Source organism: Echiichthys vipera (assembly GCF_963691815.1).
Source record: "Echiichthys vipera genome assembly, chromosome: 7".
NCBI classification, from domain to species: domain Eukaryota; kingdom Metazoa; phylum Chordata; class Actinopteri; order Perciformes; family Trachinidae; genus Echiichthys; species Echiichthys vipera.
Genome location: NC_139832.1, coordinates 3,924,484 through 3,949,347, shown reverse-complemented (window position 1 = coordinate 3,949,347; position 24,864 = coordinate 3,924,484). Strand labels below are relative to the sequence as shown.

The 24,864-nt window shown below is 46.5% G+C and overlaps 1 protein-coding gene across 2 annotated transcripts in view; it reads left to right on the top strand.

Moving 5' to 3' along the window:
* Nucleotides 1-24,864, top strand: part of met (MET proto-oncogene, receptor tyrosine kinase) — an 83,028-nt gene that overhangs the window by 41,298 nt on the left and 16,866 nt on the right. For both annotated transcript variants that reach the window (XM_083916531.1, XM_083916530.1), the window contains exons 8-13: nucleotides 160-296; nucleotides 401-565; nucleotides 974-1,073; nucleotides 12,516-12,725; nucleotides 16,186-16,335; nucleotides 23,473-23,626. In XM_083916531.1, coding sequence (XP_083772657.1) covers nucleotides 160-296; nucleotides 401-565; nucleotides 974-1,073; nucleotides 12,516-12,725; nucleotides 16,186-16,335; nucleotides 23,473-23,626 — 916 coding nt within the window. The remainder of the gene's footprint in view (nucleotides 1-159; nucleotides 297-400; nucleotides 566-973; nucleotides 1,074-12,515; nucleotides 12,726-16,185; nucleotides 16,336-23,472; nucleotides 23,627-24,864) is intronic.

Sequence of the window (24,864 nt, the reverse complement as noted above, 5' to 3'; positions counted from 1 at the left end):
TTGTTTTTCCTTCTTTTTGGGGTATGAATTGTTCACCACAGAGACATTAACACATTTAAGCACTAGCATCTAAACACTCTGGGTCAACACTTTGTATATAGAACAACACGTTTTAACCATTAGACAGTTCGTAAAGTATCTGGTGGTGTCTGCGTCCAGGACCCTGTGATCCACGAAATCTTCCCGACATTCGGGCCCAAGTCCGGGAACACCATGCTGACCATCAGGGGAGCCTTCCTGGATACCGGGAACAAGCGAGAGGTGACAATAGGAAAAGCAGCCTGTAAGATCCAGAGGTCAGTTAACCGTCTTTGTTTTTTATCCTTTATTTTCCCTGTTTGTCTTTGCCGTCTGTCCAGCTGTTCACTCATTCCCCCCTCACCCTCACCTCTGCCATCAGCTTGTCGTCCACCATGCTGACCTGTAAGACTCCTCCGCACGCTCTTCCCTCCAAGCAACCCGTGAAGCTGACGGTGGATTCGGTGGAGCGCCACGCGCCTTCGCTGTTCACCTACAACCAAGACCCCATCATCAACAGCATCCAGCCCTCACGCTCCTTTGTCAGGTTAGAGTAATATCCATTCAGTGACGGAGTTTCAGTCTTATCGTTGTGCTCTTCACATCTGTGTGGGGGCCAGCACTGAATCGCTGACGTGCACAGATTTCCAGAGATGGTTTGGATATCAGTATTCGTCAATGTCGTCTTGATACGTTTCCTCTGAAGTTGAGCTCGTGCATGTCTCTTCCCAAAACAAAAAGAGGATAAAGAGACAGAAAGAGAGGGCGAATATGACCGAGAGTGCCTGCGGATGAGGTGAGACAGATTAATGCTTGAGTTTTACAGCAGGGGGAAACGAGTAGGAGGTGACGAGTGGCTAAACTGCAAACGCTAACAGCAGGTCACTCCCTGTGGGGATCTACTGTGTCTCCGTCTGCTAACGCTTAAATCCACTCTCATCCCCTCTTACCGTAGCGGAGGCTGCACGGTGTCGGCCCACGGCTTCTTCCTCCAGTCTGGCCTCCAGCCCCAGATGGTCCTCACCACCGCTCAGGACGCTGAGGTCTTCCATGTGGTGAGTACAAAGGGTTTCATATCCCAAAATGAGATATCCGTCCTTTGGATTATAAAGTTTGCACAATCTGAGTTAAGGTTAAGCTTTGGTGAAGTACACAAAAACTCATCGACTGTGTAGATCGTCTCTTAAAGGAACTTTTCTATGATCCATCCATCCATCCATCTTCAACCGCTTGCCCCTATCAGGGTCGCAGGGATGGGGCTATGGTGGGATGGAAGGGTTGTAGCCAACCTCAGGGTTGAGGCGGGGTTCACCCTAGATCGCAGGACCTTTTCTAAGATGATAAAACTGTCTCTGTTGCAGTTGCAGTTCATGCAGCAAATTATCCTTGAAACTTAACTCATGTTTCATTTGCTCTGGCACATAAGTTCTGTTTCCACTCAGACAGATCCTCAGAAACTTGAGATCTGATTCACCAATCCGAGCCATTTATCAGCTGTGGGGCGGGTTTAAGATGCTGACTGACAGCGGATGGATGTAATGTTACTGGCGCTCTGTGTCCAGCGCAACTTAGCGGGCTCAAGAAAACCCAGATCAAGCTGTCAAACCAGGCATCACTTATTAATCTGACTCGATATTCTGTTTCCGTATTGCCTAAAGTCTTTTCAGAAACACATTTTCAGTGTACTGTTAAGCTGTTCGTCAGAACGTTTGTGTCCCGACCGCCATTTTTTGCTTTGAAATGAACCAAGCGCCGCCAGTGATGGAGTTTCAGTCTTATCGTTGTGCTCTTCGCATCCGTGTGGTGGCCAGCACTGAATCGCTGACGTGCACAGATCAGTATTCGTCAATGTCGTCTTGATACGTTTCCTATGAAGTTGAGCTCGTGCATGTCTCTTCCCAAAACAAAAAGATGATAAAGAGACAGAAAGAGAGGGCGAATATGACCGAGAGTGCCTGCGGATGAGGTGAGACAGATTAATGCTTCAGTTTATCTGTTGGTAAGAACGTTTGTGTCCCGACCGCCATTTTTTTGCTTTGAAATAAACCAAGCGCCGCCTCAACTTGCATGTCTGGCGACGCCAGGCTAGCATCTAATGGGATATGGAAACAAATTTGTCAACTAAGTTTTGATGTAGCGAACATTTAACTTACAACATTCAGTACTTAGTATGCTATTAACATTAAAGCTAGGTTTGTGTAAATGAAACTTAATTTGACTGTTTGGAAAAGCACCATAAAAACATCGATCATTGCTATTCCGGAGACTGGCGTCTTTCTCTTCAGTCGCCCCTTTGCATCTCTGTACGTCTCCTTCCCAACACCTGTTCAAACATCACGTGTTTCATGTTACATGTGGATCAAAGCATGTTTTAATTTTGCATTTCTTGACCTGAAATGGAAACTAAGTTAAGTTCCTGTGGCTCCTTATATGGTTGAAAGTACCCCAATAGAAATATCACACGATGAACAGCGTGCAAACTCTCAAATACTTCACTGTCACATGCATGGTTTTCTCATTATACATGCTAACACCCCCCAAAACCATCTAGAAGAGAGAAAAAAAGAGTTCTCGACAATGGAAAATAGCTAAAGATTAAGACAAATACGAGAAGAAGGGAAATGGAAAAAACACAGTGTGATCTGTAGGATCCAGCTGTCACTTCTGACTCATGCACAGTAGCAGAGCGAGCTCTTTAGGATGCTCTGGCTCTCCTCACCTCCGTCAGACTTTATTCTACTTATTTGGGGAAAATGATATTCCATGCGTAAAGCATGTCATCGCTCCCTTAGACTGTCTGGCCTTTACAGCGACGGCCCAGACGTGTTTTCAATGATCTGACCTGGACACTCACCTGGCTTTCACCGCGCTGTCTGCAGGCCGTTAAAATGTCTGGAATTGATGTAGTTTGATTGTAAGGACCTTTAAAATGGTGTGAAATGTATATATAAGGTCATTCAGGTCATAAATCAAAGGAAACGGTGCATTTCAGGGTTTCATTAGTGCTGTGTTCATCAGTGATCAGTGGACAAACGACACCTACTGCTTTTATATTATGTACCATTGGACCATAAATGCACAGAGGAAGGAATGCACATGGATATGTTTGGATGCATACTAATATTGCACTATTATTCTTATTGTTAATGGCCTTATTCTTGATGTGGGACATGTGGGACATGCCCATATTGTTCATCTTGTTGTTGTTTTTTACCAAAGTTTGCCCCCCACAGCCTCTCGCCTGACTACAGGCCGCTCTGTGATCAAACCGACGAGCCGACAGTTTGCAAGGCTGGGGCAGAGATGCGTACGTTGCCGGTCGTAGGGAGAAACAAAACTACTTATAAACATTATGAAAGACGCGGCTATCAACCGGTTTTTGGATACGCTCAAACATCGCCAAACAAGGTAGTTAAAGAAATGGAAAACTTATTTTGAAGTGGCCTAATTTTAGTTGTCTGGTTGTTTGTATGTGAGAGTATGCTCAGCTGCATGTGAACAGGAATATTAACGGAATATTAATTAATTAATTAAAGATTAGTAGGAATATTGTTGTTTTTGGATAAAGGGTAAAAACTGAATATGTTACGCATGTAAACACGGTCGATGATTTATTACTTTTTAGTCGTAAAAACAGGTTTTCATTGCAAAACGACACGTTTCAACAATTTCAAGTTGCTTTTTTCTCGACTCTAGCGCAAAGATCTCCGGTATAACTTCATGTGTCAAGACACAGACACCCGTGACGTTGATTTCTACTGGATTATAATCTCCCTAATGTATTGGAAGATTGTTTTACTTAAGGTTTTGATGACTCGATGACAAACCGAGATCACCTGATAAGATGGAGCAGTGTTCCTTTGACCGGTGTTTTGCAGTTCTTGCAGAGTTCTCAGGCGTTAAGAGTCAGCACTGTCTGAAGTTATAATACTGCCCACCACGGCCTCTCTCTTTGTGAACCTACTGACCTTCTGATCCCCTCTTACAGTGCAGTTGGATAACACCCTCACAGCTAGGGTTTCATTGCAGTTGCTGCTAAAATGATACCACATCCTTTGAAAGAAAAGAGTGCATTTCTTTTTTAATGCATCGATTGAACTGCGCCAAATTCTCCATGTAGAGTTATTTACTGTATCGTGTCCCGCTTTGCTTAAGCTGAACTGAATCAGGCAGAGTTGCGGTAACTTGTTTTGAAGCAACTCCAGATTCTTTCTCTATAAACGTAGTAAACGTTCAAGACTTTCCCCCAATTTCTTCTTAAGAGTCCATGGGATGTATTTCTTTGTGAGTCATAACAAACAACCAACCTGTTATTCAGAGTGAAGGTGTGTTGTTCCTTGTCTCTTTGTGTGTGTGTGTGTGTGTGTGTGCCATGTTTGCCTTAGGAAGGCGGTTTGAGGACAAGCAGTGCTTTGTAATGATGTTATCTGTCATCTCCAGGCGCACGCTGCTGCAGGTTCAGTAAGGAGATAATAATACACAAACACACACACACACACACACACTCTTACAGAATCATGAAATCTTAGTGACACAACATCCCTTTATCAGTCTTTTCTTCCGCTGATGTGTCTCTCGCTTTTTCACACACGGAGATGCACACACACACACACACACACACACACACACACACACACACACACACACACACACACACACACACACACACACACTCCCTGCAGTGTCTCATCTTTCAGTTTCCCTTCCCCTGGTCATTGACCTGTGTTCAGGTCAGTGGTTGATGGGTCTCCGGAGAGCTCCGGGCTTCATTACACACAAACGGCGTGAACAGATGCAGCTCGAAGGCTCTGAAATCAGTTTTATGATCCAAGAATTTCGACTTCGAACCACCGATTCATCTAGCACGTACTGTATGAGGACTTGCATCCGCGGTACCACTACAGCCCTCCTCCCGCCCTCAAAAGTTACTATCAAGGCATCTTCCAACTGCTCCGCACTGAGCATTAACAGTAGACGATTGTTTGTTGCTGCTCGTGGAAGGTTCCAGGTGTGTGTGTGTGCATTCTGGATGAAGCAGTGTGTTTGGTCGACCCTCTGGATGAATGAAGGTTAAATCAACAGTTGAAAGGTCAAGAAAAGGCCAGGCAAACTGGAGATGTTAAGGCTGCAAATAGCTGTTTACATTGTAAGTGATTATATGCAAAAACGTGTCCTGAAAGTTTGAGCCAAGTGTAATTTCACCTGTAATCTTAGAAGAGCGTGTTCTTTACGTCACCTGGTGCTGCTGTATTCTGTACTCGGGGTCAGTAACACATGCTGTGACCACCTTTAAAACCATGCAAACCGTGCAAAACCTTCTCTGGATGTGAAGAATAAACAGCTCTCGATTAACTGAGAGACGGCGTGTTGAAGCGAACCCGTTTATTGTTCATTTCAAACTGCAATAACAGACCCGAGGGCAATAGCAAAGACAAAGCTCCAGCTTCCTAGAGAGAGAGAGAGCGAGGGGCATGCGGCGAGCAGCCTGTATGAAATAAGGCTATCATTACTAACGATTTAGGACGGGATCATGCCTCGTAGGGCCCCAGCTGTCGCCTGTTACATTCCTTCCAGTAAACGAGGATGAGTTGAGGCTCAGCCTGGGAAGGGACAGTATAAGTGTCTTATTGTCTTAACCCCTCAAAATAGAGGCAAGAATCTTTCACAAATTGACATCCCAGAGGTTTCCATCGCCAGCGGAACGGCACCGTGGGGTAACGTGAGCCCGCCTGAGTTCATGCACGACGATGATGTTGAGTTCAGTTGGTGAAATCTGTTTTACAGTCGAGCAGCAATCTGCGAGATCTTCACACCGAAGCAGGAGAGAGGGATAAACCAAGAGCAGTGGTTCAGAGGTCTCACTGAGCATGAAGAGAAAAAAAACAACACCCAGTGTTGACTTGATATCTGCCCCTCAGATCTCCAGTAAAGCCCCGGTCTCAGCCAATCTCCACTTTCCCACAAACATGAAAGAGTTTTTACAATCCGTCGTGAAAAGCTGGCATGGTCACAAAGCTGAAGGGGGGCTGCACATACGGCGAAAAAAGGCACCCCTGAATCTCTGAATCTGGCAAAGTTCAGGGAGTTGTTCAGACCCGCGCTCGCTCTGAGGCTTCACCGTAGCCAGACACCTGTCGCCTGCGTTCACAAACTGCCTCGCTTCACGTCAGACTTCTTTTCCTATCTCACCAAAGCGGGCTCAGTCCTTCCAGCTGACACCTGAACGCCTCATGGAGCCTCTTTTCCGTTCCCATGCCCCTCCAACAGCTGGGGGAGGAGGGGGGGGGGCATCTAAGGAAGTGAGTGAAAGTGAACGAGTAACGTTTTCCCCCCTCTGTCAGCAGTCGAGGTGCTTCGAAGCGTCTGGTAGAGCTTCTCACCGGTGCACAGAAGACGACTCTGTGGTTTTGCGGTACTGAGTGAATGAGTGTTTTCATGTGCGGACCTCTATTGAAAGGTTACTTACCTCTCTGTGTGGGTTAAGCCACACAACACCTCCCTAGGGAGGCGCCCAGTGTTCATCCTTACTACATGCCCGAACCACCTCAACTGGCTAACCCTAACTCCAATGAGAGTTTAAAAAGCCAAATGAATAACACCTCGAAGGTCAACACGTGGCAATCTGTAACTCGGATAATGAATGATTGATGATCATTTAGTCCATTTGCACGATGGTGAAAAATAAGAGTTAAGTCTGAAAACGAAGGCAGATAGCATAAAGACATGTGCACTACAGTATATCTGATGCAGAGGAAGAGAGAGAGATATTTGCACTTAAGGATCCGCACAATAAGTAAAGACACAGCTGAGGTAGAGAGCTTCACTCCAAAGTCAATAATAACACAACGCAGCATGGTAGCGCACGGCGGAAAGCTCCGCGGGCATAAATCACTCTAGATTTGACAGGCACTTTTGTACGTGGGAGCTCCGTTATGACTTTGCTTTTTCGCAGGCTGTTACACTAATGATCCTTCGGGGACGGCCGAGGTTTTTTCGGGATCGCTGGTTCTCTCATCACCCCGCGGTGAACCTCGAGGCCCGCGATTGTATTTACAGCTGCTGCCGACCCACAGCCCTTCACCTCCTCTCCCTCTAAATAAGAGACATCCACTGAACAATGAAACTGACTGAAGTTTCCACTAATTCACAGGATATTTTTCCTTTTCGCAGCACCCCTTGGGAGACGTGGTGGAGACGGGGGGATGGGTGGGGTCAGGGGTCCTGCTCTACTTGCTCCTTATTGATGTGTGGAGGCTAATTGCTCTTGTTACAGTAGGAGCGACCCCAACGCATGGACACACTCGGTATGCGTATGTGTGTGTGTTTTAATGCGTTCTTTATGCTTGTGATCAAGTGGGTATGTAACTTTGTGTGTTTGTGTGTCTGTGTCTGTGTCTGTGTGTGTGTGCATGTGTGTGTTTGTGTGTGCGCGTGTGTGTGATTAAGCAATGCATGGACACATTCATTATGCGTATGTGTGTGTTTTAATGCGTTCTTTATGCTTGTGATCAAGTGTTTGCATGTAACTTTGTGTGTGCGTGTGTCTGTGTGGGTGTGTGTGTGTGTGTGTGTGATTAAGCAATGCTTAGACAGATGCGCTGCTACTGCCGTCAGAGTGGCTCTGTGGAGTCAGATTGCAAAGTGTTGGACGTCAGATTTCAACCTACTGAGCTTTTTTTTGTTGTGTTACAGACTTTACAGACCTTAGTGCAAAAGTCTCATGTCTTATATCACAAATTGAAAATACAGATAAAACGCTTGTGGTTCTTAAATGAGGGCAACAGATCAGAGTGTGGTTGTACCGGGCAGCGTCCCTGAATAAATAAAGGTTTAAAGGAAGTGCAAACAACCATTATAAACTATTGAGCACCTTTTTTCCCCCCCTACTTTCAGTCCTCATGGAATATGGACTCAAGGACACATCTACCTTTGTAGCCCAAAAGATAAACACGCACTATTATTGGCCACCGCAGCGCAAATACCAGCATTGATCTGTCAGCACGCAGCCAAACAAGTCTGGTTTGTTCTGAGCACACCTGTGTGGAGGAATATCACGCCATCAAGGCTTTTTTTTAACGGCTCTTTATTGGTGTTTGCTTTGCAAAATGAATAAACCACAATCTCTGTAGTAAAACCCACCCTTCTTTTGTCCCGGCCTCAGCTTAATCACAGAAACATGGAACCTATAGACGCGCGTAAAGTAACATGTCTGCTGTCGTACAAGACTGAAACGAGCGTATTGACAGGCAGAAGAAAGTGGATAATAGATGATTTTATGAGCACTCTTTGGCTTTGTTTGTCAAGTCCATTCAACTCCAGCGTTCAGATCAGTGCAGACATTTATTTCCCATGTCCCCTTTTTCACCGCATGTGTATTGATTTCTCATTTCCGGGAATGTTGCCCCCGCTCCCGCTCCCAGTAAAATCCTCCCATTTCGATGCTCTTCCCCATACTTGACAAAACTCCCTCCCCAAAGGCTCTCCCGCTCTCTGACGTCACCATTTACCACATTGCGTAAGAGCTTTACACCTGCTGAATTTGTGCTGTTGTTGAATTTCAAGCCCCATGTGGGAATATGTGTTTTCATGAAACTAAAGGGAAGAACAAAGTAAAATGAGCCACTTTTGTATTTTTTGTCATTTCTGTACCTGGAGGGATACTTCAGATCTTGTGAAGTGTGGTTGTAGGAGGTACTTATCCGTAGTCGGTGTGTTACCTGCAGTAGATGGCGGTCGGCAAATCCCCAGTCTGGAGGATCAGGCTGCCTCCATCGGTTAGTTTGGTTGGGTTCATTTGTGACTTTGAGGTTTCAGAGAGTTAGTTCAGAGAGTCACATGATATCACAGACAAAATCACCAATAGGGGCGGCAGTTGCTCAGTCCATAGATGACTTGGCTGGGAACTGGAGGGTTGCCGGTTCGAGTCACCGTGTGGACCATGAATGGAGCGTGGACTGGTGGCTGGAGAGGTGCCAGTTCATCTCCATTAATTGTATGTATATAGGTCCTGTCTGTGCATGTGTATTTCAGGCCTGTGTGTGTGTAAAATAGAATATAGTGAGAGATTTATTCATTTTAGAGAGAGTAAAATAGAGTGAAAATTGAATTTCCCAATTGCGGGACGAATAAAGGAATTCTTCTTCTTCAATCAAGGCAGCGGTAAACCAGCAAAAGTTGAAATTGAAAGCTTTAATCTTGATTTTACAGCAGGTGTTCGGTTCATTGGTGACTCTAAATCACCCGTAGGTGTGAATGGTTGTCTGTCTCTGTTCGTCTCTATGTGTCCTGTGATAGACTGGCGTCCTGTCCAGGGTGTACCCCCGCCTCACGCCCGATGTCAGCTGGGATCGGCTCAAGCCCCCCGTCAGCCCTTCAGGGACAAGGGGTTGAAGATGAATGAATGAATGAATGGATGGATGTTTCTGCCCACATGTCCACCATACACAAAAAACAAAATGCAGATGCTTTCAAAGATATTTGTCAATGAGCCAGTTGATGAAATGAAGTTGCACCAAAGTCAACCACATTCTTCATCGTATTAAACTTAAAGGAGACTAAACAGTTCAATCAAAACCACTTCACTTCCTGCTGGTACTCAGCCTATGTTTGACTTCTACCATTTCTTCTGCACAAGTTCATTTCCATCATGTGAGCGCTCTGCTCCACATAAACAGTCCAGGCTGTAATTCCCCTAATAACTGCCCATGGCAAAAAAGTGTTGCACAAGCATGAACTCCAGCTCTCAAGGAGACGCTCCTCTTCAGCGGCCAATAGAAGACCGAGTCAGGACTTACCTCATCGCCTCGTTCTCGTTTAGATGCCGGCGTTCTCTTGAGACCTGCCACACCTCAATAAAAAAGGACTTAGGGTGTTTCTACATCACTGGTGGGGGCTTCTTAATGAGGACAAACGCTGGGGAGCCTACTGCATGTGGGCTCAATCCAACACGGGATACAACTCTGTTGTGCCCTGGGGCCCTGGGTGTAAACACCGCAGTGGCTGAAAAACAGACGGTGTTTATATGATGTGCTGGAATATAAAAGAAGCTGCCAAACTGAGGATTAAAGCGAGGTTCTTCGACATTGTGACTGAGTGAAGACCTGCAGGGAGCCGTCTTGTCTCTGGGCGACTGTGGTTCAGTAACAGAGTGGGTCGTCCTCCGTTCGAGAGATTGGCGGGTCGATCCCCACCTCTCCCGGTCCACATGTCAAAGTGTCCTTGGGCCAGACACTGAACCCCGAATTGCTCCCCGTGCTGCGCATGGGTGTGTGAATGTGGTGTGAATGGTTACATTAGATTAGATGGTCTGTTGATGTCCACTGCCATCAGTGTGAATGTCTGTGAAAGCGCCTTGAGTAGTCAGAAGACTAGAAAGGCGCTATAGAGGTACAATGTCCATTTACAAAGTCCAGTCTGATGCATGTGTGCGTAGAACAACCTTCACGTCTGCAAGGGACTATTTAAGGCGTATGATCAGGTTATTATTAGATAGAAGAGTTTAGGTTTTAGGGTCGCGGTGGATGTTCAGGGTGTAGCAGTAAGGGTTACGTTTAGGGACATAAAGCATATGGACTGTACACTATGAAGGTGGTGTTTTACTAGACAGTGTTTGTAAGTGTTTTTCGTTTGCACACCAAGAAATGATATCAAGCTGAAGAAAGGGCCCTGGGGTCCGCTCCAGCTCCATTTGAGCCGTGATATAGTTTTCACACATGGAGCCTCCAGACATGTGCATTCTAGCTGACCTAATTTGTAATGAATGAATGTTGTGTGTGTGTGTCTAGAGTATTTATTCTGTCTGTTTTTATATATATTGTGTTTTTGTTTTTATTGTTATGTGGTGCTGGGACAAACACATTTCCCTCCTCGGGGTTGGGGGGGGGGGGTCAATAAAGCCAATTCAATTCAATAGAATGCATAATAGAAATACTTTATTGATCCCAAGCTGGCAAAAATGCAGTACATACATACTCCCACAAGCATTCTCTCCCACTCAGCCGTTGTGCAGGTGTACATTCATTCATTCATCTTTAACCGCTTGTCCCTGTCGGGGTCGCGGGGGGGGTTGGACCCAGCTGACATCGGGGATGAGGCGGGGTCCACCCTGGACAGGACACCAGTTTATCGCAGGGCACATAGAGACGAACAGAGACAGACAACCATTCACACCTACGGGTGATTTAGAGTCATCAATGAACCGAACACCTGCACGTCTTTGGACTGTGGGAGGAAACCGGAGAACCCGGAGAAAACCCACGCAGACACGGGGACAACATGCAAACTCCACACAGAGGGGACCAGGAACCCTCTCGCTGTGAGGCGACAGTGCTAACCACCACACCACCATGTCGCCCTATGTGAACATTCATTTGTCCACAATTATCTTACACATTTGCTCCAATTAATAATAATAATAATAAAAACTTTACCATTGCTTTTGAGTGACACTTCAGCACTTACTATCCCTGGTTTGTTCGTGTACATCAAGTGCTGGTTTGATTTGAAGCAAACACAGTTAAGTTTCATTAAGTTGCAGGTCTGAAAAGTTCATTGTTTGTTTTCTTCATACTCACCTTTCCATGGTCCAACCTTCAGGAGCGTTTGGAAAGGAGCCACTGAGCATTTCCTGTGTATTTATGGTGTCGATGTGTCATCACTGACATCATTAGACCCAACCAACTAATAGGGGTTTAGAGATATTTCATGTGTTTGTTTGATGCGTTTGAAGGCCACATGGAGGGAGGGGGGGACATACTTACCCTGTAAAGTCTCCTTTAATTGTGTGGAGGAGCACAAAGTCAGTCCAGCTTTGGGGGGATTTTTGTGATATTAGAAATGTTTTGCAGGCCCACCTCCGGGGTAGTGGTGCAGTCCAGATTAGACTGAGAGCCCTGTAAAGGCTGTGGCATTTTGCTACTCAGGAGAGGAGAAGAAGGAGTGGTTTTAAAGAGTAAAGACAAGAAACTGTGCTGCCACAAACACTTGCTTTTATGAATTTGGTATGAGTAGGTTTTGTTGTTTTGCTCATAATTTCCTTTCATAGTTTCAAGTTTGTCCAAAGGGAAAACTCCCATTGGCTTCTTGTGGAGAGAGCCAGATCGATGCTAACGTGAGGCTACAGCGCTCACTGAGGTATTAGCATTAAACCAAATAAATCGATCCTGACTCTGGCTGCTGCACCTACAGATGTCGGTGCTTCCTTCAGTTGATTTCATGTGGCTGCGACCACCCATACTTTGCACTCTAACTGCCCTACATCAACACGTGTGCCAGCATTGTTTCCTAATAAGAGAGGTAAACATCTGCTTGTTCCTGAACACAACACAGATGGGAACAATAGGAAAGTAGTGAAAGTGTGAAAGTAGACCAGTGGACGATCAAACAATACAAACAAATGATCTGAACGTTTGTGTGTCATCCCTCAAAACCTGCAATTTAAGAAAGTAGTTGTTCTAACGTGCAGACTTTTGTCTTCCTGTGTTCCCTCGTTCCTCCAGAGCTGTGTGTACGGTGAGAACCGCACGTCCATCCAGTGCACCACACCCTCCCTGGCCAAACTGGCCCTGCAGCCGCCCGTGGTCACCAAGGTGGCGTTCGTCCTGGACGGCTACTACACGGATCAGTGGGACCTGATCTACGTGGAGGACCCCCTCTTCCAGGGCCCCAAGCTCACATCCAAGGACAACAAGAGCATCGTGGAGCTCAAGGTAAGACTACAGGACACATCCAGCTGCTAAAAAGGCAGTAATGTTCATTAAAAAAGAAAATTTCACAGAGGTGCAAAGCATAGAGGTCATCTACAGAGCTGCGTCCTTGGTAAAGTGTTGCTCAAAAGAACTTCAGCAGGGCCGAAACTCAAGAAATTCAAAGAAACTCTAGTTGTTAAGTAAGAATCACCATGAATGTGATGGAGCAAATTTCAAAAGCTTAAAGTGAAGTTACGCCGTAATCTTAACGGAGATATCCCAGAAAGTAACAGTTGCTAACAGCCAAATGCGGCTAACAGTGATTAGCTGGGAGCAGCATGGTGAATGCATTCAAAGGTCTTTTTTAACCACTAATGCTGCTGAAAATAACAGCAAACCTCTGCAGCAGCATGAGAAGACTCCCTACACACAACAAAGCACCAATGGGCTCCTTCCTTTGGGATTGACTTTGGTAATCCACTGTAATGAACTTTACTATGAGAGGAGCTGGTACAGGGGCCAGTAGGTAAGTCTTTAAAGCACTCTTTTAATAAACTCTGGCTTCACTAACTACGCTGTTGCTGCTTTGCTGTGTGTGTAGGGACTCTTCTCATGCTGCTGCAGAGGTTTGCTGTTATTTTCAGCAGAATTAGTGGTTAAGAAAGATGCTTTAATGCCTTCACTGTACTGCCCCAAGCTAATCAGTGTTAGCAGCATTTGGCTGCTAGGGACTGTTAGCGACTGTCCGGGATTTCTCCGTAGTTGTTCCGCGAAAAAAATTGTCTTAATGGCTTCTTTGATGAGCGTATTTGCCGAAAAAGACCGTGGGATGATTTTACGCCATAATTTCACTTTAATGAATGCTTCACAGAACAGTGAGACACAGCTGCCCCACTCTGCTAACCCTAACAAATAAATACTCTACACTGGCGACGTAGACTTTAAACTGTTTTACTCTGCAAACAGCATGACACCGCATTTTAATCCAGAGACGTAGGTGACAGAACTTTACTGGAATAGGTGGTTCACAGATTTGGAGCCAGGTTGATGTTCATTCCACTGCCTCCCAATCCACGCGTTCACACGTACAGCCGTCTGTGGCCCGGGTCAAGTTGGGAAGGAAACAATACTGAAAGAAAAACAGGAAGTGGAGTCTGTTTCCCATCGTTTACACCCCCCCACCACCACCACCCTGACCTCCCCCTCCCTTCCCAACTGCTATACCTCTCTACGTATTCTCTCGGTTGACTTGCATTGTTCTGCCTGTCGAGGTCAAAGCTCTTGACATATTAATGCTGCTTTTCAAACAAGTAACCACGTCCCCCCAGAGCTCGTTTTAGGAACACAATGAAAAGCCTATTTCTCCTCTTTTCTTTCTTTCGTTTTTTTTGTTGACTGCTGCTCGACGGCTTGTGGCAGCTGTGCTGAACCCCTCGCAGGGGGATCCTGGCTGGCATGTTTTTTCTTTCTTCTTTCTCTCTTTTCCCAGACATGACCTTGGCCCCGATGTTAAATCCACTCCCAATCTAACCTCTATCCCCCCCCTTCAGCCCAGACAAACCCCCAGTTTTTACCCAGGGGGGAGATTGTACCAGCCATCACACCGAAACAGGCCACATTTAACGCCATCTGATAACCCTGCCCTGCAGCGGCCTCCTGTAAGGGCGAATGCTGGGCTCATTTAGCTCCATCTGATAACTCAGCCCCAAAATGGCTGCCAATAAAAGACAAATAAAGGGATATTTAGCCCTGACTGACAGCTATGCACCAGTATGGCGGCACATGAAAGAACCAGGCTGTTGATTCTGGCGCGTGGCCAAGCTCTTATCGCTGCCAATCACCTAATGGAGGACCGGGACGCATCTCGCTTCCAATTATCAGCTCAACAATTCGGTATTATCGCAACGGCTCTTCAATGACTCCCCTCTGCCGTGTGTACAGTATTGTCACGCCTGCACGCTGAGCTGAGGATTGTATCGGATGATCTTGTCACCAAGTGTTGTCTTTGTGTGCGTCCTAATTGCAAGCAAGTGAGTGAATTAGTGGCTTGTGTTTCTGTGTTTGTAAAACTGTGTGTGTGTGTTCGTGTGCGTGTGCGTGTGTGTGTGTGTGTGTGTGTGTGTTGGTGTGTGTGTGTGTAACAGAGTGCAGGAACAGGTGCAAGCCTCCACTCTGTGTCAAATTGGAAAATCCCAAGCTGTCACGCAAGGAATGTGATCATTCTCTTTATTGCCTTCTGCTGAACTCAAACAAATGTGTTTGTGTGTGTGTGTGTGTGTGTGTGTGTGTGTGTGTGTGTGTGTGTGTGTGTGTGTGTGTGTGTGTGTGTGTGTGTGTGTGTGTGTGTGTGTGTGTGTGTGTGTGTGTGTGTGTGTGTGTGTGTGTGTGTGTGTGTGTGTGTGTGTGTGTGTGTGTGTGTGTGTGTGTGTGTGTGTGTGTGTGTGAGAGAGAGAGAGACAGAGGAGCTAAAAGTGAACAAGCAGAGAAAACAAGGGAACAAGGACGAGTCTGGGAGTGGAGAAAAAGAACAAATTAGGCTGCGTTGCTCTCTCGTAGCTTCCCGTCAAACCACACACACACACACACGCTGACTCGGTTACACACACACACACTCACGTGAACAATCGCTGCGTTTGCTTCCAGTCAGATCTCAGAGGGAAGTGTTTTGTCGTCGTCCCACTAGGGGTCACAAGACTAGAATGAGTCGCTCTGTCTTACTCATCAGCAGCAGCAGCGAGCTCAGTTCAGCTCTTTGGATCATTGTGGATGGTGATGAACGCTGCCTTCGCCTCATCCGCGTCACTGTTTCACCTCAGCTGACTGTTCCCTGCACCCTTTTCCAACACATGTGTAGCCTAAACCAACCAAGCCATGAGGTTACCAGTAAAATACGGCTTCAGACTATAAAATCCATATCGTTGTGTCAACCACGCACCCCCGTCGCTTACTGGCCCTTTAAAAGTCCTATGAGTGGTTTTAAAAGAAAACACTGGAGAGTGTGAACGATCAGGACTCCAATACGGAGAACACACACACACACACACACACATGTAGCCTGTGATTGATTTATAGACCAAATTAAAGTTTCAAAACTTTACCCAAACAGCGCCCGACCCTTCTGTCCTCACCAGCACTTTGCGTCTTCCTCCGTCTTTAATATATTATATTTATTATTATATTATTTGACAGTAAATCTGAAGGTTTATAGGAAACGGGGGAGCGCGAGCTACCGGGCACCCCTGTGTTTTCCTCTCTTGACTTTATGGAACTTGACTGTGTGTGTCCGTATGAAGTTGCGCTCAGATCTGGATCGAAACAAGCGGGAAGAGATCGCCAAGAAAGGGCGATTGTGCCGTCTGCTGTCTGGACCTTTGAGCCATTTTAACGCTTCTGGCCTCAATCCTTTTGCAACTGTTGACCCCTTTTTGCCGTCTCTACTCACATCTCTCTCCTTCATGCATCCTCTCTCCTCCTTCTGCAGGGAGACCATATGGACAGGGAGGCGATGAAGTGTCAGGTTCTGACGGTTTCCAACCACAGCTGCGAGAGTCTGATCCTGATCGGAAACACTCTGGAGTGCACCGTCCCCACCGAGCTGCAAGCCGCCACCGCCAAGGAGCTGCAGGTGGAGGTGAGACGACACACCTGCGGGTTCACAGACACCAAGACTCATCCAATCCGCACTCACACTGTCCCTCCGCACCGGGCCAAAATAGGTATTGCGGGTAAAGCCTAGTGCGTTTGACCAGTGTGAGTGCAACTGCTCCGCGTATAACTGCGGCCAGCTGGCCGTCCACGGCCCGTCTGAGAGAGGTGGGCTTTTGTAAAGCACATTTGCACATGTACGAGCACGAGCACGAGGCCTACGCCAGTTCTGAGGTCATTTCCTGTGCGCCTGTTGGGACGTAGAAAAAAGAAGGAGGGACCATGCGCGGACATTTCAAACAATGGCGGTGAAAGGTTCACGTTGGTGTGATGCGGAGGTGGAGTGTTTACTGCAGATTTGGTCGATGAAAAGATTCAAAAACAGTCGACAAGACGCACAAAAACTCTGAGGTCTATGGAATGATCTGGAAACAAAGCCACGCATCGCGACGACGTCATCAATGCGTGTGACGTGGTACGCCGTGATGACGTATAGGCAGCAAGAAGCATTCTCCGAGGCCCAGGTAGTGTGAGTACAAACGGGCCTGGAGGGGGGACAAGTACCCTAAAGCCCGGGGCACGGTGCGGAAGGACAGTGGGAGTGCGCCCTTAGTTGGCAGAAAAAAAGGTCCATTTGTTCTCTCGTTCTCGTGGTCGGTTTGAAATAGTTGAACTTTGTTATTGCCTATATTTCTTTTTCCCCTTTCGATAAAGTTCTGCACTCAACACACAGACATTAATATATTCACACATGCGGATAGAAAAACATGTATAGAGATGCACACACAGCGGTGCACATACACACACGTATGCACCTAAACACACACACTACCTCTCCACTGTCTGTGCTACAGTTGGTCAACAAAGACACTTAATGAACGGCCTTTTGTTTATAGAGACACCCCGTTCATCACAAACACATCCACACCCATCCAGCCACACACACATACGCACACACACACACACACACACACACACACACACACACACACACACACACACACGCACACACACACACACACACAGAAAAGTTGCTCCAGTCGACAGCAGAGAAAAGCTTCAGTGTGTTTATAGTGTTTGGATGGCAATGCAGGGTGTGTGTGTGTTTGAAGTCTTTATTGATGCATCAGATTAATTTAATTTGCATGTAAGTTTGTTGTAACTTCATGTAAATGTGTTCGCCTACCCTTTCAAGTAAAGAACACGAGACTATACAAACAGTTTTAATGATAGTGTGAAATCATTACGGCGGTTTAATGGTCCATAAATAGCAGGTCAACCCTCTTTACCGCTGTAAATCTGAATTATTACAATCATATTTTGCTTTTAAAACCTCCTCAAAGAAAATCTACCAACTCAAATGTTTAGTATTATTTTCGTTAAAGGTTTAATATTTAACATTTCTGCATTAAAATGCCCCAAAACGACTGGACCAGGGGTCTGCAACCCGCGGCTCCTGGGCCCCACTCAGCTCATGAGCCCCTTTTCAGTAGCTGATGTAGCTTTGCCCAAAAAATGATATAAACAATGAGTAAATAACGTGGTTTTTTTTGCACAGTGGACAACGGAAAACATTTGATCTTGTTGAGTTGAAAAAATATTAGGTGAAACTATAGCATGCGTCACATCCTTGGTGGTCTACGGCCCAGCGCCTTTCCCTGCAGGCGGCTAATCTGGAGTCGGTGCTGGTGGATAACCACCCCCACCCCCCCCACCCCCCCCCCCTGCCAAAAAAAATAAATAAAAAAAAATCAAAATTAGGAAGGCAAATAGTGTTTCGTGGACATATTCATTTGCTTTCACATGATGGTGGCTTACCTGTACTGTGTTCTTGGGGCGGCGGTAGCTCAGTCCATAGGTGACTTGGCTGGGAGGGTTGCAGGTTTGAGTCCCTGTGTGGACCATGAATGGAGCGTGGACTGGTGGCTGGAGAGGTGCCAGTTCATCTCATGGGCACTGCCGAGGTGCTGTTGAGCAAGGCACCGAACCCCCAACTGCGCGGGGCACCGGTCACTGGCAGCCCAAGTACCCTAAAGCCCGGGGCGCGGTGCGGAAGGACAGTGTGAGTGCGCCCTAAGAGTGATCATAGAAACAAGCTGAGTAGACGTTAGCTCCAGTACTGCTGCAGCCCTTCCTCCAACAACGAGCCAAACACTGTTGGAGAAACACTGATTTTTTAAGGTGAAGCTGCTTCGTTCGGTGTTTTTACCGCTTCTAATCAGCTGGTCCGGTTCTTTTGAGGACGCCTCTGCGGTAAAAACCTCCTGTACGTTGAACACTGAAGGGATCTAATCCACTCAGACACCAGATAATAACTCCCATGATCCCGCGCTGCTTCATAACATCGCTAAACTCCGTCTTCCGTTGTTGTTTTTATTGATAAACCCCTCGTGGCGTAAAAGAGCTATTGTGCATTTATTTATGCAATTATCTGCAGGATTATTTCTAAACCTCCACAAAAACTCTCAATAGGAGATCACATGACTCTTTATATGGAGGCTTTTTGCAGTGACGGCACTATTCAGCTGCTGTTGACACAAGTTTCTATGAGCCTAAATATTCCTGTGAGCCCACAACGGTCACATCTGAAAACTTCTGATGTCTACAACAACAACAACGAGATATTCTGTATCAGATACGATACACCAGGGATCCATGAAGCCAGTTTTGTATGAGAATGCCCCACTGTCTCTATCATCGGGCTCACAGAAGGAATCCTAGCAATAAAAGGTTTCATATCATATCAGCACCTGCTCCGGAGGAGGGGGGGGAGGGAGGAGGGAGGAGGGAGGAGGAGGAGGAGGAGGAGGGAGGAAGAGGAGGGAGGAGGAAAAGGAGGAGGAGGAGGATGGAGGAGGAAGAAGAAGAAGAGGAGGAGGAGGGAGGAAGGAGGGACGGGGGGGAGAGGGAGGAAGTAAGAGGGAGGAGGAAAATGAAGAGGAGAAGGAGGGAGGAGGAGGAGGGAGGAGGGAGGGAGGAGGAGGAGGAAGAGGGAGGAGGAGGAGATAGGAGGGGGAGGAAGAAGAAGAACGAGGGGAGGAGGAAGGGTGGAGGGAGGAAGAAGAAGAAGAGGGGGAAGAGGAGGAAGGGAGGAGGAGGAGGAGGAAGAAGAGGGGGAAGAGGAGGAAGGGAGGAGGAGGAGGAGGAAGAAGAGGAGGAGGAAGGAGGGAGGGAGGAGGAAGAGGAGGAGGAAGATGAGGAGGAAGAGGAGGAGGAGGAAGAAGAAGAAGAGGAGGAGGAGGAAGAAGAAGAAGAGGAGGAGGAGGAGGCGGGAGAAGGGGGAAGAAGAGGAGAAGGGTGGAAGGGAGGAGGAAGAAGAGGAGGAGGAGGAGGAAGGTAGGAGGTAGGAGGTAGGGGGGAGGAGGAAGAAGAAGAAGAAGAGGAGGAGGAGGGAGGGAGGAGGAGGAAGAAGAAGAAGAAGAGGAGGAGGACAGAGGAAGGAGGGAGGAGGAGGAGGTCACGCAGTGTCAACACAACCCACAGTGAGGATAGATGGAGTGTGTGCATCGTTGTTGTTAGTTGCTGTGTAACTTCAGTGTGTGTCCTGTTGTGTTTGATTTGGCTTAGTTGCAAATTAACACCTGAGGTTTTCCACACTTTTCTTCCTATTTTAAGACTTTTTTTAACTGCAAATAAAATCATAGAACCAAAAGCTAAGACTTTGTGAGTTAGCGGGATCCTTCTGCCCGTCGGCCACGTTGAGCTCTTCATTGTGCTTCGTGGAAAAACACCACATTCCTCCTGCGCTCCGGATCGTTTACAGGAAACTTCAATAACTCTCCTGTCTTAATGCAGCTCCTTATAAAACCAGCTCAGGGGGAATTTATTACACCGTGTGCTGAGTGAAGGGGCTCAGCATCCAGCTGTCTTGTCACTTGAATATAAGTCAAGCATCCTCTTGAGTCATGAGGTCATTAGAGGGAGGGGGGGGGGGGCGTAGGGTGTAGAGATGTCACACACACACACACACACACACACACTGTCTTTTATTAGTGAGGGTCTAAACAGGGTAGAAATTTATCACCTGTGACTCGAAACGATATTAATGGTCATGAAACACTCAAAAATACATTTAGATACAAAAGTTTTGTTTAATTAAAGTAATGATATCAAAGAGGAGAAGGAGGAGGGAGGGAGGGTGAAGAAGAGGAGAAGGAGGAGGAGGAGGAAGGGAGGGAAGAGGAAGAGGAGGAGGAGGAGGGGGGAGGAAGAAGAAGAGAAGGAGGAGGAGGGAGGAGGAAGAAGAAGAAGAAGAGGAGGAGGAGGTGGGAGGAGGGAGGAGGAAGGGAGGGAAGAGGAAGAGGAGGAGGAGGAGGAGGAGGAGGAGGGGGGAGGAAGAAGAAGAGAAGGAGGAGGAGGGAGGGAGGAAGAAGAAGAAGAGGAGGAGGAGGTGGGAGGAGGGAGGAGGAAGAAGAAGAAGAAGAGGAGGAGGAGGGGGGAGGAGGGAGGAGGAAGAAGAAGAAGAAGAAGAAGAGGAGGAGGAGGTGGGAGGAGGGAGGAGGAGGAAGAAGAAGAAGAGGAGGAGGTGGGAGGAAGAAGAGGAGGAGGAGGAGGAGAAGGACAAAGGGAGGGAAGAGGAAGAAGAAGAGGAGGAGGAGGTGGGAGGAAGAAGAGGAGGAGGAGGAGGACGAAGGGAGGGAAGAGGAAGAAGAAGAGGAGGAGGAGGTGGGAGGAAGAAGAGGAGGAGGAGGAGGAGGAGGACGAAGGGAGGGAAGAGGAAGAAGAAGAGGAGGAGGAGGAGGGAGGAAAGAGCAGGAGGAGTAGGAGGCTTGCTCTTCAACTTACCTGTGTGTGAAGCGGCATGCTGTTTTTTTTTTCTGGAGCAATGATTATGAAACTTTTTCGAAAAACACGTGAGAGCGAGATCAAAAAGCACACCTGCAATTACCGCTTATCGCCACAGGTGCCGCCAAAGAGAACTAAACAGAGATCTTTGAGGGCGCACTCACACTGTCCTTCCTTACCGTGCCACATGCTTTAGGGTCCTTGTCCCCCCGCTGGCCAGTCCGTTTGTACTCACACTACCTGGGCCTCAAGCATACGTCATCACGCCGTAACACGTCACACGCATTGATGACGTCATGGCGATGCGTGGCTTTGTTTCCAAATCTTTCCGTAGACCTCGGAGTTTTTGTGCGTCTTGTCGACTGTTTTTGAATCTTTTCATCGACCAAATCTGCAGTAAACACTCCACCTCCGCATCACACCAACGTGAACCTTTCACCGCCATTGTTTTAAATGTCTGCGCATGGTCCCTCCTTCTTTTTTCTATGTCCAAACAGGCGCACAGGAAATGACCTCAGAACCGCCGTAGGCCTCTTGCTCGTGCTCGTACATGTGCGCATGCTCGTGCTCGTACATGCGTAAACGCGCTCTACAAAAGCCCACCTCTCCCAAACGGGCCGTGGACGCAGAGCGGTTGCACTCACACTGGTCAAACGCACTAGGCTCTACCCGTAAAACCTGCTTTGGCCCGGTACGGAAGGACAGTGTGAGTGCGCCCTGAGATTGTCACTTTAAGGGTTTGCGGAGTAACTTAACAAACCTCTGAAACTCTTTTACTCGTTCTCTGAAGCAGAAGAGAAAGATAATAATGGACATCACACATTAATTCTGCAAACTATTAAATGTCACACACACGATTTTGTTTTTTTTAAACTATTTCCTCAATACATTCAACGTCCTTGTTTGCAACAAACAAACATCACAGTGGGTTTGATGAGATAAATGTCTAAGATTGATGACGCACACGAATATTAGATGCTGCGCTTCAGACATCCTCGTGTCATCTTTGAAGATAAGATCCAGCGGTCGCCTCCTGGTGGAACCGCGGCGTGCTCCAGACCGGACGTTATCAGCCTCATCGCTGTTGAGTTGTGAACTGGCCTTTAGGGGAAAGCTTGTATCTCAGGGGGACGGGCAGCCAATATCCCTTAGCTCCTCAAACACACACACACACACACACACACACACACACACAGTCCCATCTGCAGCAGTAGTAGAAACCTCATTTCCACTAAACCTAATAATGTCAGAAGCAATAGCACAGATGGAATCTGCCCCCAGACTGCGGCAACAGGTGTGTGTGTCAGTGTGTGTGTGTGTGTGCTCGTGTTTGTGTGTGTCTGTGTGTGCGTGTGTGTGTGTGTGTGTTATTGCATACCATATGTCTGAATGCCTTCTAAATGCTTGTGTTTATGACATACTGTATGTGTCATGCATACACAGGGATAGCCGATGGCCCACTATAGCAACAAGTGTGTAAGAAATGTTTGGGGCAATTATGTATTGCTTTCACAGCCATCGGCAGGTGCACCGCCTGTTGTTTACGTTAGTTTGACCGACTTTTTCCAAGTGAAGCTTCACTAGATGGAGCTCTTGGAGCAGACGGCTCGTGATTTGTTGTTCTTTCCACCATTTATTGAACAGTGAGTGCCATCTAGTGGCCTCCGAAGATAAAGAAAATGCTTCATGAAGCTTCTGTTTTGACACCACTACCTTTTCCCCTTCTACAACCATGAAGGCCCGCCCTACTCTGCTTCTGTTTCTGTTGTAGCAGCCAATAGCGTTGGGCTGGTTGCCAGGTTTGTCTGTTGTTGCTGCAGGAACAAGGAATCATTTTGAGTTGAGAGCTAGCTGATGGATCACACAGCACTCAAAGAAAGACTGGCTTACGTTAAATACTCTCGTCAAATGATTTGATTAGTCCAAATTGGTCGTTCCCCTGCAGGATTCATCACTGACACGGAGCAGGCTGATCGCTTAACACACTCAGCAACAAACCTGGCAACCCGACTGCTGTATTGTTTTTTTGTTGTTGCGACTACGATTTTGAGACACTAGATGGTGGTGTTCTGCTCGTTCTCCATATTCAACCTTTAATAGAAGACCTTTAAAAAGACCCAGGACCAGGTGGAGAGATTAGATCTCCACACTGGCCTGGGAACCCCTCAGGATCCCCCAGTTAGAGCTGGTTAATGTGGCCCGGGAAAGGGAAGTTTGGGGTCCCCTGCTAAAGCTGCTGCCCCCGCGACCAGACCCTGGATTAGAGGCTGAAGATGAGATGAGATCCAAACTCCCTTCCTTCACTCTGTGACACACCAAACCCTCTCCCTTGTTTCAGTGGCGCCAGGCGGACTCCATCAGGCATCTGGGCAAGGTGACGCTGGCACAGGAGCAGGACTACACGGGCCTCATCGTGGGGTGCGTGTGCGTCAGCCTGCTGCTGCTGCTGCTGGGGACGCTGCTCATGTGGAGGAGGAACAAACACATCGACGGTAAGAGCAGGGACGCCGGGGTCGTGGTCGGGTCACGGGGGTCAAAGGTCAGTTCTGATGTCCTAAACTCAGGCTTCGTTCACAGACAGTGACCGACGGGCGTTGATTTCACAGTCCTGTGTAACGTTATCTGCTCTGAGACGTTCTGTGCATCAGGCTCAGAGGTCGTGAAACGTTTTCAGGGACTAGTTTTAGCCAGAATGTCAGCAAACTGAGGGATTTCTATATATTTTGCAGTAAGGAGGGAGCAGTAGGGCTGGTTGATGAATCAAACCGTGTTTTTTATTACATTTTTGACTCTTGGTTATTCAAGATAAGAGGATTATTGTGCTGCATTACACTTTGTCTTTGTTTTGTTTGTATAATACAGCAATAATACACACCCACTTTCTTTATTAATTATGATTAATATTTCATTTGTATTTATTATTATTATTATTGTTGATATTTTTATTATCATTATTATTTATATTTTATTTGTATTTATTATTATTGTTGTTGTTATTTTATTATCATTATTATTTATATTTTATTTCTATTTTTATTATTATTATTTTTACTATCATTATTATTTATATTTTATTTTTATTCATTGTTATAACTATTGTAATTATCATTATTGTTGATATTATTATATTTTTATAAATAATATATACACAGTTGTACACATATTATTCATTTTATTTAATTTATTTTAAATATTTGAGGTATTTGTTTTCCAGTTGAATTGTTTTTAATGACAAGTTCAATCATTTAAATTAACCAAAATATTTTTTTATTGTGAGAAAAAGCCAAATGCAATCAGAAGACACTGTGAAAATTTAAAAATAATAATAATAATCTACCAAAAAGAACGAAATATGTGCGTGAATTGAGACGAAAATAGATATAGAAATCCATATGATGTGTAGTATTAGTGTGTGCGTGTGTGTGTGTGTGTGCGTGTGTGTTCGTGTTTGTGTGCGTGTGTGCATGTGTGTGTGTGTGTGTGTGTGTCTCTGTGTGTGTGTGTGTGTGTGTGTGTGTGTGTGTGTGTGTGTGTGTGTGTGTGTGTGTGTGTGTGTGTGTGTGTGTGTGTGTGTGTGTGTGTGTGTGTGTGTGTGTGTGTGTGTGTGTGTGTGTGTGTGTGTGTGTGTGTGTGTGTGTGTGTGTGTGTGTGTGTGTGTGCGTGTGATCATATATTTGCATGAGCATGTGTGTCTGCTGGGCTTTGTTTGGCCTGGAGGGTTCACAGTGAG